We start from the raw sequence: 14479 nt of genomic DNA, 5'->3' as shown, positions 1-14479 counted from the left end.
GGAGGGTGGGTGGGGGGGCGATATTTACATACCCTCCCCCGCCCCGAGCCTTCTCCTTTGTCCACCCACTTTGAAGTGCTCTGGGATCGCTGGGGTGGGAGCATTATTGTTCGCTAGCAAAAGATCAGTCATGCCGGGGAGAGAGTAGCGAGTGTACGGGGGGGCTGGGGCCGGCAAAAGCTGAAGGAGACGGGCGGGAGAGACTGCTCTGAGGATTGCCGTTTGCCTCCCAGTTTCCCTGCATGGACCGTGAAAGAGACGCATTGAGTTGATCCTGCCGGAGCTGTTTCTGCTTCTACATGTGAGATCCGGTTGGTTTATTCTCTCCACCTATCTCTCTCCAGCCTCCTTCCCGTATTCTCCACATACTCCTGTATGCAAAATGGTGGACCCTGTGGGGTTTGTGGAGGCTTGGAAAGCACAATTTGCAGACTCTGAGCCTCCTAAAATGGAGCTGAAATCTGTGGGAGACATTGAACAGGAGCTGGAAATGTGCAAAGCATCTATTCGGAGACTGGAGATGGAGGTCAACAAGGAGAGGTTCCGCATGATTTACCTTCAGACTCTTCTGGCAAAGGAGAAAAAAAGCTATGATAGACAGAGATGGGGTTTTAAACGTGTTTCTCAGTTGCCTGAAGGGGGTGCAGAGCAGCAGGTCCAAGATGTGCATCACCAGTCTGCTGACCAAGACGAATATGAAAAAAGCAAGTCACACCACGGAGAGGAAAAGTTCAAACCCAGGATACCTTCTCTGCGGAAACTGTCTACTCAGAGTGATGGGTCAGACCTCTCGCCTTTGGACAGCCCTCATCATGGAGAGGGAGAGCAGGACAGGTGTAAGTACTATGGTGAAGAGAAACTGAAGAGAGTTGTAGAAGATATGGAGAACCGTTGTGATACAGATGGCTCTCCGTCAAAACACAGATCGGCTTCCACTCGCAGGCTAGTGGGATCTGCTGAGAAAGAGGGATCATTTGAACCCATTTCTAAGGAGAGAGGGAACAGCACCAGTGTGGCAGCCCTAAGGTCCAATTTTGAGAGGATTAAAAAGGCTAATTCACATTCTTCTGGAGATAACAAGGATGTTGTTGAAAAGCCCTTTTATGTGAACATGGAGTATCATCATGAGAAGGGTTTAGTAAAGGTCAACGATAAAGAGGTTTCCGATAAAATAAGCTCCCTTGGTAGCCAAGCCATGCAAATGGAACGCAAAAAGTCTTTGCACTCCCTCCCTTCTAACATGGTACCCAGCTTCAGTGAGTTCCAGAGGCCTGCTTACAGGGGACGGTCCTCGGAGAGTAGCTTTGGCTATGATGGAGAATATGAGGATGCTGAACTGAACCCCAGGTTTCTCAAAGATAACCTGATTAATGCCAATGGCAGCAACCGCTCACCTTGGCAGCCCATGGACTTTCAACCCTATCAAAGTATCTATGTTGGTGGAATGATGGGGGAAGGAGAAGGGAAGGGACCTATTCTGCGAAATCAGGGCACAACTGACCAGGAAAAACATCTAACGTGGCCCAGGAGATCTTATTCCCCCAGGAGTTTTGAAGATATTGGAGGAGGATATACTCCCGATTGTAGCTCTAATGAGAACCTTACCTCCAGTGAGGAAGACTTCTCTTCAGGGCAGTCCAGCCATGTCTCCCCTAGCCCCACCACTTACCGCATGTATCGGGATAAAAGCCGTTCTCCCTCCCAGAACTCTCAGCAGTCCTTTGACAGTAGCAGTCCACCAACCCCCCAGTCTCAAAAACGGCACAGGCAGCAGCAGGTCATTGTGTCTGAGGCTACTATTGTGGGTGTACGAAAAACAGGACAGATCTGGCCAAGTGATGGAGATTTGCCTTCTGGGAGATGTCACCAGGACAGCTGCTTCCATGGGGATACAGGTGTGTACCAACTTTTTGTTTAGTCTTTTAAATGTATGGAGCAGGAAATAGCATCATGGAAATGAATGGGAGAGGTTTTCTGGGTGACCCTGGGTGAATTGCTCTATGGGGACGACTGTTCAATGTGAGAAGTTTGTCATTATTTTGTAGTTGTCCTGCTTTAGGAAGGTCCTGCAGAAATATACGTCAGACTGCATTTTAGGAATACAGATTTGATTCCCGGAAGGGTTGATTCAGGCTTCTCTTGAGAGGATCAACGGAGTCGAGTGTTAATCAGTTCTCAAAGTTTCAACGTGAACACTGAGGTAAAAAGGGGCTAGAACTGTTCATTATTCACCAGATTGTTCCCTTCCTCGTATTCTTGCACTGAGGAGTAGTTAAACTCTATCTCAGAGGTGGTAGTGTGCGAACATGCTACAACCTGATGGTTTTGCTGCAGCTTTACCAATAATGATGCTGCTCCCACAATCTTGTTTTTTCCTGTCTGTATTAATTGGAGTGCTAGTTTCTCGTTCTGTCTCGTGCTAGTTTCTCGTTCTGTCTCGTGCTAGTTTCTCGTTCTGTCTCGTGTCATTCTTCAATTAGAGCTGATTGGAGGTGATGATTGTGCAACCCTATTCTTGAAGCTTTCTGCTATCGCTGAGTGAAGGAAGAACTTGGAATATCAGGAAGCCCTGAGGAAGAGTTGTTAATTTAATTTCAGCAGAGTCAAAACTTTTGTTTGGGGAAGAACAGGCAACATTTGAACCCGTTCTTCTGTAAGCCGTTCAAGCATACAGATGTGTCTTTGGAATCACAGTGGATTTGTAGTTGGTGGAAGAGGCAAACTGAACTATGTTGATTCAGATAGATTTATTGAATGTATGTGGACATCTAAATCTATTTAGCAAGGTAGGGCACATAATGTAAATAGTATCCTGTGCTAATACCAGTAGTCTTCTAAGCAGTAAATGAAAAACAATCAAATCCAGGAATGAAGAAAACCAAACAGTATGATTGTTTTGATGGACTTCTATAATTCTAAATCTGTGAGTTATCTTGTGGGTTTTCTTTGTCTGTTTGACTCTGTCATTTTAGTAAGGGGTTAACATGATATTTGTGAATGTGACTGAATTCCTGAAGTAGTACGTGAATTGAGAGGCCTATTGGAGATGTCACTTTCTCAGGTTGTGTGAGTTCAGTGTATTAGTTCTCAGAAGAGTAACTTTGCTGGAAGGAGATGCCTGGTTTTACTTTCCCTGCTGATTGTTTTTTGCCAGCAATGCTTTTGGGAGCAACAATGGAGGGAGAACTCTTCCCTGCCCTCCCACCATCCTTACATCCCGTTGTTGTATTATTGGGAGGCTGTACGGTTGTAATAGATGTTCACTGTAAATGAAACCTCAGCACCCTGTCCTCACGGTGACTTCTTCCTTATCAGATTACATACACATACTTGTTTTCTATCTGGGACTACTGCATTCTTGTTTGGTTTTAGGCATATGTTTGTAGCTTATGGGTAGTACTTGCAATGCAGGGGAGAGGCTGGATCTTGTGCTGGTTTAAACTGAGCTGCAGCCATCTGTCTCTGCTCTTGTTTACCGATGGTCTTTAGATGACTGGGAAGCCTCCTGGCAGTTGCAGTTTTTGCAGAAGGAAACAAAGGGGCAACAATAACAAAGGTTGATACATTTTGAGGTTATATTCAGCTTTCAGAAAGGCAATAGATAATTTTTATTTAAAATAATTCAGCTAGGATGCAGTGATTAAAAAAAAAAAAAAAAGCTGCCGAAAAGTCAGAACAGTTACAATTCCTGGTTGCGCTGGAAAGCTTTGTGGCTTGTTCCTAATGATGACCACACAACTGCAGGCAAGGACAGAATGTAACTGATCCACCTTCTGCTTTCCTCAGCATAGGGGGGGGTAACATGGCAAGATTAGCAGGAACCTTCACCAGATGGCTAATCGTTACTGTCTTGCGCATTAGCTGGTGGCAACTTTTTACTTAACCAAAAAGGCTTGTGCTTTCAGGAGGATTGTGTTTCTGATTAATTCCTACTGAGCATCATTTTATATAAAATTTCTTTCTTTCCTGATTAGGAAGACTTTTAATCTGAAACCAATTGGCAGAACCCCTCTTTTTCATAAAACAAACAAAAGGCATGAGAGATCACTGCGTGATTAGCTGGCTGGCTACCATTCCCAACTATCGTGCTCTGATGTGGACTGTTCTCCATCACCACATGATATGAAGGCAGTTCACATATCCAGCCAGCTTTTCCTGCACCTGTGATTCAGTCACTGGTTCTGCCAGGCTTCTCTGAAGTTTTGCTTGAACAGAGAGTGCAAGTTTGAATCACAGCAGGTTCTGGCTAGCCTTAATGTTAATTAGCATCAAGTGGGATTTATTCAATAGTATTTGGCTTCTTTGTGTATTCAGATTTTTGTATGCTTGCTGGCCATAATAATGCTGAATGTAGTGTGGACAGGTGCGATGTGAACTTTCTGTCTGGATCTGCCGTCCCGGTGCATCTTGAGCTTGGCCAGCAGACACGTGCTGTTTTGTCCAAATTCCGTCTGGAGTTCACAGTCAAGTGACAATTTCCTACTTTTGTATTATAAAAAAAGGACTAGAAGGAGGTCACCTAACTCTCAAGTGAATGGGATCCAAGCCAAAATTTGGATCTGGGTTCTTGGGTTATCAGAAACCTTAAATCAGGCCAAGATAGTAGGCTTTTGGTTTTTCCCAAGGAGCAGAGTGAGAGCTTCAGGGTTGAGATTTGGTAATAACTGTACTTTCTATTAAATGTAGTTAATGGAGCCCAAGCAAAGATATTTATGTTAGAATGAATTATGTACCACTGATTTCCTGTAGTGGGAATAGAAAAAAATCATGTCTTAACTTTGCATTAAGCTTGAGTATTTTTACTGTGATTGCAGAGGAAGAACAAGATTTTTTAAAATTCTGTTAAACCTTAGTTGCAGAGGCAGACACAAGAGAAGCCACCCATTGTGCGTTTCTGCTTATAATCAAGGGCAGAGTTGCATAGTGCTGTTATGCAGTGACGAGGCCTTGCAATGGCCTCAGTTGGGTCAGTTTTTTAGCTACTAACAGTTTGTTAATTGAGGAGCACACTGGAGTTGTTGCTTGGCTTTATAGCTTGCTTCATAATCAGTGCATGCTCTGTGTGTGAAATTGTTTTCTCTATCTGCATAACAACATGGAAACTCTGTCTGGAGTTCACATAGATAATATTTACCTGTAAAGCTGCTTCCTTAAAGTTGTCCCAGTAGTGACTTCTGTTCACTTGAGAAGACTTGGTAGTGCTTTCCAGAGAGTTCTGCCAGGCTCTCTGTATAGAAAGCTACGAACAGTCATAATGCTCAATATAAGATCAGTTTGGGGATATGTGTAATTTAATTCCATTGGGAGTAAAGTTTTACTTACTTTAGCCTCTACTAAGTGTGGGAGTGCTGAATGTCCCTTTCTGAAGAGCATGGAGCGTTCTCTGTATTTTTAGTGAGTTTGATGTAGACAGAGGAGAGAGTGCTGGAATTTATCTACACAAGTGAACTGCAAGACTCAAAATTCCTGTTATCTCAGCTGAGCAGAATGCCACTTTAAAGTGCATACTTACTTACAGCTGTATATTCTTCAGTTTTTGTATGCCTTAAATGCCTGCCCAGATAGGCAAGCATCTGAATTTACCGCTTTTAAGGTAATCCTTGACACTAATTTTAAAGCCTCGCAAAGCATGCGATATGTCATCGTGGAAGGATGTTGTTCTGTACCAGTTTCTGCAAGGGTCTGTTCCTGAGTTGTTTGCATGTTCTGAGATCTTGGACAAGTTTCCCAATTCTGTACTTCCACCCACTATTGTATTCTGTGGATTTTACAAGATGTAGTTTGAAAAGTGCTGTAGCAGTACAAAGACAACTCATGAGGAAACATGCCAGTGCTGTTGCTGCTGTTTAGAAACACAACTTTCCTTTGAGCAACTAAGGCAGACTTCAGTCCACTGTGTGGTGATTCTTCCTTCCGAGGATCTGAAATGGAGGAACTTTCATAGTGTGCAGCTCGCTTGTTAGTTTTAAGGGCTTCTGGCCACAGGTCCTGCTGCCAGTCTGTGACTTACATAGGGTCAGGAATGAAGTTTAAATTTTCTGACACTTGTTTAGTTCATTTTGCTATTACTTTTTAAACATGTTTTAATCCTTTGCTGTGATGATCAGTGGATTTCCTAGAAGCACTAATGACAAGATGCTGTTTAAGTCCACCCCCCTCCACCTCACCCCACCCCACTTTCCAGCGATTTAGTGGCTTTTGAGATTATCAAGCTGCTTGTGCTACCACTCCCCTCTTCTTAGTCTGGGGGAGCGAAACTTTCCCTTCAGCTGAGTTTAGTGGAATATATGGACCTTCTGCTTTATGTCCCCAATGATTATAGTAGGCTGCAGTGCTGTTTGTTTGTTTTACTCATTCTTCCACAAACAGTTGCTAACCTTTCCCTCAGGCCTACCATAAGTAATGCCATTCAGATAGATTTTATTTTCACTTTTCTTAGGTTTACCCTAGATCATGGAGTTTCTCCCACCCCAAAGTTCAGGTTCTTCTGCAATCACAAAGCAGCTGCCCTTGAAATGAGACTGTAAAGCAATCCAGATAGTAGTTGCCTGATCCTGGGAAGCCCTGGACAGTGCTCATGTCATCTGAGCTGTCTGTGTGAAACTAATTTCATGGTCTGTGACAGAGGTGGGACTGGCTTTCCTGTGGAGCAAGTAGACAGCTATGAATTCTGCAAGTAATGAGTTAGGTAGAAAGCTGCTTGTCATCCCTGCATAATTACCAACAGCTTAAAAGTGGTCTGGCTGGCAGTAGAAATGAGCCCACTTTGTGCAGCTGCCATCGCTGCATGAGGGCCTACCAGGCAGGCAGTGACCTGTGGCTGGGCAGGTGAAATACAATGCCACTCACACTTGAAGTTTGGGAGTGCTATAGGAGCTCAAGGCTAGGACCAAGCTGCAACAGAACCATATGGATATCCATGCAGCATCCATATTGTGACAACCACAGACTAGAATGCTGTTCTGAATGCCAAAACAGTGGGACCTAGGTGATTTCAGTATGGTGATTTCACAGAACCAGGGGCTAGAGCCTAAAGCATTGCAGTGGATGCCACACAACAAGATGATAATGCCTTTCATTTGAGCAGGAAGTGTGTAGGCAAGTGGAACCACAATATTAAGTCTGTGACTCAGTGAGCTGCTCCTATGGTCCTTGCTGACTCTGTTCTAAGTACTGAAAAAGCACTGGTGTATGGTCAAAGCAGTTGACCTGACGTGTGTGTATGAACTGTGCATCCATTCTGCTTCACAGTTTCAGCCTCTGCCCAAATGGTTTCAGTGGAAAAAATGCAGAGAGGTTGCTGTTTTGTACAAAATTGTGGTCTTGCCCTGAGAAGTGGCAGGGAGAATTGGGAGCATCCATGGGCTTACTGCCTGCTCCACTGCACTGCCGCCTCTGAGATGGAGGCTTTTTTCTAGGTGGCTGAAGGAAAAAGAAGAGAAAGAAGGAGTAGAAAAAACTGATGTCTTGGTACTTTATTGAACTGGCTTCCTTTTCTGGGTGCAAAAGCTTTTCAGCTGTTTTTCCCTTGTAGAACCAAAAGTGAGCAAAGAGCTGAGGATGGGGATGAACATGGTAGAATTGGTTAGGGTTTGGAACTAATGAGGGGTCTGGGATCGTGGAGTAAAACTAATTGCAGTGTGGAGGAATAGGCAAACACGGGGAGAAGATGGGTCTGTCTTTAGCTTGGTATAAGCACTGACCATGGCTTATGAAGTGATGTACTTACGCATGTAGGTGATGGACTTTAAAGCAGTGAAATATATTGAGGAATGAGGTGCTTTGGTCTCCTCTGTTTTCTCATCTCTAGCAAAGCAGTTGCACAGGTGTGTGGTTTTAACCTGGAAGATTTTCACTGTTTAGTATAAGTATACTTCATCCTACGTACAGACTTCCAGAGGTGCAAAACTGGAATGTTTTACTTTTGATTCTTGCAGCTATGCTCTCTGAAGCTAACGTTGAGACAAAGAAAGCTAGTAGTCTACTAATTTGTGGAATTAATTGCTCTACCACCTTTCTAAAAGTGCTTCCATTCATCTAATATCTTTGGTTTGGATATTGGAATAAAATGCTAAGTACTGTATTCAGTCACTCCTTCGTTGACATCTTGTTTTTCACTGCCACCAGAAAGTGTCACTGAGGTGTGAGCAAAGGTAGTAAAGTGAGTTGGGTGGAATGTGGAGTAGGCATCCTGAGTAACAGACTTGGGAGGGGGGAAAATTAAGTTTGAAAATTTGCTAAACCTTCAAGTGTGGGTTAGGAAATGCTTATTTGAATACTGGACAGCACACTTTAGCTAACAATACTGACTCTTTAAAGAAGTGTTGGGGAAGGGGAGGGTGATTTGTAATCCAGATTTGGCTTTACAGGCTATCTGAAAGATGGGCCAGCAAGGGAGACAGAAGCCTGTGAAGGTTTGGGCTCCAGTAAAAGCCTGGAAACAGGTCTCTGTCTTACAGTTGTAGCATGTTTAGCAGTTCTCTCTCTAATGCTGTTCCTTTCTCCCCAACCTCTTAGGGATAAACAGTTATCGTGCAGAGGCAAGGGGGACCTGTATTTCAGCTTCAAGGAATTCTGGAGGTCAGTCCATAAAGGTTAATGAGGTGAGACTTGGCAAGCTGTTTGAGGAGAATTACTCCATTTCAATTACCAAGGGAAGCATATTGCTGTTCATGAAAATCAGACTGTTGATTGGAGGCAGAGCTTATCTGGAGCTTGCTTTCCCCCAGAGAAACCAAGACTAGCAGGTTTTTTTTGACTGTCTCCTCTTTGATTTGTTCTGCCCAGTCAGATAAGCACGGAAAGAACAATAAGGACCCGATCCTGCTTTTTCCCTGGTGAAATATCATTGACTTTAGTAATCTCTTGCTGGCACATGTAGGAAAAGAAATGGTGTTCTGGTACAGATTGGATGGCAACTTTGCTGTACAGAAAGAGGGGTAGACTGCAAGTGACAACAGAAATGCTGGCATGGATTAGTTTGGGTGAACTACATGTGAATGAAGTACTTCCAAAACAACAATCTGAGTGTCTTAAGTTACAAAGCAGGTTTTGGCCAGTTCACTGATAACAAAGTGGATTGCGTTCCTGATCATATCTTTAAATTACATGTGATGAGAAAGTAACCATAAACTGTAAGTAAATCCTTGAATGTTGGTCTTACTGCTGAGACAGTTGTACAAATCTGTAACTTCTCTAAACTTGTTTTGAGTTGTACTGTATGTGTTTTAAACAGCAAAACTGTCCCATGTAGGACCAGCGTGGTATATTTCTGTCACAAAATCAGGTTGTGGTTTACAAATCTTCCTGTTACGAAAATAATAAAAGCACGTCTCCCTTTTGTCTTCTTCCCAGCTGCCAAAATGGTATCTCTCAGACCCTTTCTTAACCAGGTTACGGCTGATGTAGTAATCAGATTATTGCAAATGTAATTGGAATCTCTATTTCAGAGAAAGCTCTGCCTAAACGTGGCAGCTGGAGCTGAGTTAGTTGCTCATGGCTACGTGAATACACGAGGAGTATGTGTGTGAGAATACACAGTGATTGCTCTGTAGGAAGAGTGAATTAGTAAATTTCAGTCTGTTGGTTTATACTACTGAATTGTGTATATTAGTATTGCAGGCCTCTTGCCTACTTGTTATCTTCTGTTATTTTGTTGTTTGCACTCATTTCACCAATCCTTGTTGCTTCCGGTTTTGTTTTATTTGTTTGTTTATTTATTTTATTTTGTGGAGGCAGGAATTCTTTTCTAGGGAATATAAATCAACCACAACCTTCTTTCTTTTGAAAATAATATATAACTCCGCTCCCCCCTCCCCCCATCCTCTTTTGGAGCTTCTGCACAGGTTAGGTCTCACTCTGAAGTATCCAAAAGCCCCAAATTACTTGCAGATTGGTCTGTGACAATAGGATAGTAACAACTGTAGCAGGCTGGTGTGGATCACACTGTATTATCTGAAATCTAGGAAGCCAGCTTTTGCAGTAGTTACTTAATAGTGAGCAACTGGTGTGTTTGGACTTGGCAGCTCCTTTGTATTTGTGACCTGTCCTTGATGTGTGGAGAAGTGCACTGTGCAGCCTTGGCTCACTATGTCTGTTTACTTCTTCTTAAGGACTTAAGAAGAATATTCTACACTCAACACTGAAATGCAGCTACCTCTCGGATGGGATATGTGCCAGCTATTATGTTATCAGAAATCATATACTCCCTTGGCTGCAAAGCTGGGTAAGGAGTGCCCGTTTTGAACCCACAATATAGGTGAGGCTGGAGCAGGCTCTGGTTGTTAGGACAGTTTTAAGAAAAGAAAAAACAAGAAACCCACACAAAAAGCCACAAAAACCCAACAAACCCATCAGTTACCTACAGTCACATCTGTGTGTTCTTTTAAAGTGGGCCAGCAGCTTCCTAGAATAATCTGTTCTGAAGAAAAATACCTCATTCCCTGGAGCATCAGGCTTCAAATGTGTCTGAGCTGCTAAAAAGTAAATGTGATTGGTCTGTTGTCACTAGGGAGGTGTAACATACAAACACAGAGGACTGTATCTGCTGCAGTCTACAATTACATAGCACAGTATGATTTTGCCTAGGAAGATAGTAATGGCCTGACAGCCTGGCTGGGCTCAGGGCTTCCCAAAAGAGATTAGATTATGGTGCTTAGTATGAGCCAAGGCACAGAAAAGCATGTTTCTGTGACTGTTAGCGTCCAGCTGCCTCAGTTCATAGCAATCTTCATTTTTGCTTCCTGCTAACCTATCTCTGTTCCTGAAATTTTTTGTAATGTTCAACACTGACGTTACCACATGAAGTTTCAGAAAATAATATGCTGAGAAAGTGAATTGATCAGTGTTAGAAGATTTCTGTGTTACCAGTGTCCTTGCCCTCTATGTCTTTTGCAGACAGGCCTCTTTGTTTGAATCCTTCTAGGTTGAATGTTTGAGTGTGAGAGTTTCCTTCCCTTCCCTGGGTGTCTTGTATGCCTTTGCTTTATGTTCTCCTGAGATGGTCATTGGACCTCACAGTCTGATAGGAACAAAATCACTGTCTTTGCTCTAAGACAACATAGTAATGCCTCAATCTGGCAATGTTTTATCATTGTCTTTGAGGAAATTGTGGTATTTGGATGAATACATTTGTGCTAATTGTACTAATTACTTGAATTTGTAGATTAGCCAGCAGAGAACATCTTGTTGTAAACTTCCATTGCAGTTCTCCTGTCTAAGCCTAATTGTGGTGGAAATCAAGCCCAGTGCCTAGCTGTGATTAAAGGTCCCTTGTATAGGTGGTGTGCAGCCTGCACCACATCAGTGACTGCAGTGAAGAGCACATGTTACAGTCTGTTCCATGTTTTACTGATGATGAGTGAAATCTGAATTGCAAAGAGGGGAAAAAAATCTGACAAGCTGTAGTCTTGATGAAAATACTTACTTCAGCCTTGGGACATATGCCACTTCTCTCATCTAATATTAGTAATCCATAGTTCCTGACATGGGGTAGATGGATATCAGGAAGAGAATGCTTTAGCCAAGTCCAGAATATTGTCTCGGAGGTGCTTTTGGCTTCTTCACTTGCTGGAACAAGTATCTCTCGGCTCATATAAGCATGCTCCTCAAAGGCCTTCAAGAACTGCTTCTGTGACAGAAAACTAGTACACTTAACACAAGCAACATGTTGGAGCTAACAATCGCCTGAATAATTGTTCGGCATTGTTAGCCTTTTCTCTGCTAGCTTCTTTCCTAAGGAACTTACCCATAAGAGTGAAGTATGCTGCAAATCACGTACCTAGTTTAGGTGCTCTGTGGTCTTCTGTTGTCTTCTTTTCTAGGAGACCTGTGATCCCTGTCAGAAGGAAGATGTTGCTTAACAGATCTGCTTGATGAGCATGTATCTGATCAGATGGAGGGGTATGGTGTGGGAGAAAGGGGACTATGTGTTTAGTCCTCAAGTATCTTCAGAATAGCCAGTGTGTGCTCCCCTCAACAGGGAGCCTGGGAACCACTTGCTATTTTACACTTCCACAACAATTCAGTTTTCTCCAGCATAAGGGCCTTTGGAAGACTTGACTGATGGTCCCCATGCTCTTTTCCAATGATAGGGATCAAGAAAATTCCCTGTTTTTCCTTTGGTATTTCAGGTGGAGTATTGAGCTACAGGCCTGGGTGCCTCCTTGAATTGATCTGTACTGAATGACAGTAATGAGAGGCTGATTGTAATTTTGAGATTGTTTACATGGTCTGATGCTCTTGTCACTCAGATGAGGGCTGGGTTCTGCTTCATGTGAGTGTAGGAGCTCTCATATCTTGTGAATTTAGATCAGGGCACATTGAAGAAAATTATTTTCCACTTTCCTGTGTTCCTGAGTGGTGTTTGAGCACATTGCCCAGAGAATGCAGACGTGTCACTGCAGCCGTTTAGTCTTTGGAGAGGCACTTCCTCAATTTGATTTGCTGAATTTCTTGCAGGTCCTCCTAAGCACAGCTGAACAGTTACACAAACCTGTAAGCCTTTCCCTTTGCAGTTGTTGAGAAACCACACTGCTCTGTATAGAAATATATACATAGGATTTATGCATCACTTTGACCCATTCTAATCCAAATTGATTTTGCAACTTCCATATGCACCGAGTGAAATAACTTTATATTAGTGAACTGATGATCAAAGTAAACTAAAGATTTGGAGCTACTGGAGTACTAGTTACCATGAAACCATATCAGAAACCTCAGGTTGTTGCTGATCCCTCTCTTCTTCAGTATTAGAATAGAATCATCAAATCATTTAAGTTGGAAAGGACCTGTAAGATCATCGAGTCCAGCTGTTAACATAGCACTGCTAAGTCCACCACTAAACCATGTCCCTAAGCACCACATCTGCACCTCTTTTAAATACATCCAGGGATGGTGACTCCACCACTTCCCTGGGCAGCCTGTTCCAATGCTTGACAACCCTTTCGGTGATGAAATTTTTCCTAGGGAAGAGAAGATGATCTTGCTTCTCCTCCAGTAATAGCACTTGTCCATCTTGCCAGGGGTGGGAGTGGGCAGCACCCTGGAACAAAGCTGTAGCATATCTGTAAGTCTTGGGAGGAGACAATATTAAGGTAGGGGGGACGTGTATCCCAGGAAGATGTAGGAGACAGAAGGTCCTGTTGCAGCCTCCACCTCAGAATGAGGGGTATATCTCATATCTCATCTCATCTCAGCAGAGTTTTAGGAGGTGGTTGACAGTATCACAATGTTTCTTTTAGTACCCCCCGCTATTAGCTTGAGAGCTCCATGACAGTGTCTGCAATTTGACGTTGATTTTATCTTTATACTCCTGTTTGTGTTCAGTGTCTCTCACCACTGAAAAATTCTTCATTGTACTGAAGAGTTCCACCAGGGAAGTGAATGGGTGAGATAAGGCTGACCCTAGTAGAGGAGAAAATCTAGCACTCCCTAAAGTAAGTGAAGAACTGGCTGTTCTTTCAGAAGGTGGTGCCTCTACCTGTGCTGTGGAGGGCAGGCAGGTATTGGTGCACCAAACACAGCTTCAAAGGGAGCCCCTTGGGTACCTCCAGGGGAGTGTGGCACTGAAGGACACCTGCAGTAAAATCCACCTGGTCAGGTGCTAAGAATATGAATTCTTACCGTGCAGTCACAAAGCTGAAGTGAACTTGCTGTTACCGGAGTTTTCCTGTATTGCTAAAAGGGTCAAGGTTCCTACCAGGAAACAATATTATCCTAACGGAAAAGAGGTAGAGTTTGGAATAACTAGCAAGGAAGGAATGAGAGAACTTAAAGAATTTTTATAATCTTTTTTCTTGGATTATTTTTTTTTTGTTTTATTTAATAGTTGGACACACAATGGCTGTTCTTGAGAGCTCTATCAGTAGCTCAGGGAAGACTTGATCCAGAACTTGCTGATGTCAGGGGATTTTTAGTGACTGTTTTGCTGTGACTGAAGCTCCACAACACCGGCTCTATGTTTCTATATGACTCCCTGAACCCGAATTTCCCAAGTTATCTTGATTTTGAATTGTGGGCTTGATCTCTGACTTCAAAAAGCTGATAGGGTTTTCACAGGCCTAGGTTGTTAATGTTTTAAAACTTAAATGCATGCAGCTTATGCTGTCCAGTTTCAGTAGCAATACTGTAGATGTGGTTGAAAGCTGTCTGTGAGCTATACTGGGCAGGCATTTAAAAAATGTTTTTGTGTTTTAAAGTTTCTCTTACCTTTTGAAGAACTGTGTTAGCTGTCCGTATGCATCTGCCATGTCTCCTGGATGAGTGCTATGGAAACACTAATGCAGTTTGGAAAGCATTTTTACTTCATTTAGTAATTCTTTTAGCGCCATTCTGCCTTTGCTGTCTTAAGAGGCAAAAAGACAAGAGAAAGTGATAAAATAGTGTTTATATCAAAACATCAGATATGCTTTTTTCAGTTTGTCCAGTCCTCTGAGGTAGGACTTCGTCAAAAAGAATTTTGGTTAGGTAGGTGTTTTTT

At 42.9% G+C, this 14479-nt stretch overlaps 1 protein-coding gene across 1 annotated transcript in view; it reads left to right on the top strand.

Annotated features, from left to right (window-relative positions):
* Positions 1-382: 382 nt before the first annotated feature.
* BCR (breakpoint cluster region) overlaps positions 383-14479 on the top strand; it is a gene marked incomplete at its 3' end in the record, with an annotated part of 84203 nt that continues 70106 nt past the window's right edge. The window contains exon 1 of the mRNA XM_009888605.1: positions 383-1895. Within this exon, the coding sequence (XP_009886907.1) occupies positions 383-1895 (1513 nt within the window). The remainder of the gene's footprint in view (positions 1896-14479) is intronic.

This window comes from Charadrius vociferus, unplaced genomic scaffold (genome assembly GCF_000708025.1).
Source record: "Charadrius vociferus isolate BGI_N301 unplaced genomic scaffold, ASM70802v2 scaffold917, whole genome shotgun sequence".
Classification (NCBI taxonomy): domain Eukaryota; kingdom Metazoa; phylum Chordata; class Aves; order Charadriiformes; family Charadriidae; genus Charadrius; species Charadrius vociferus.
This window is presented reverse-complemented; position numbering and strand designations above follow the sequence as displayed.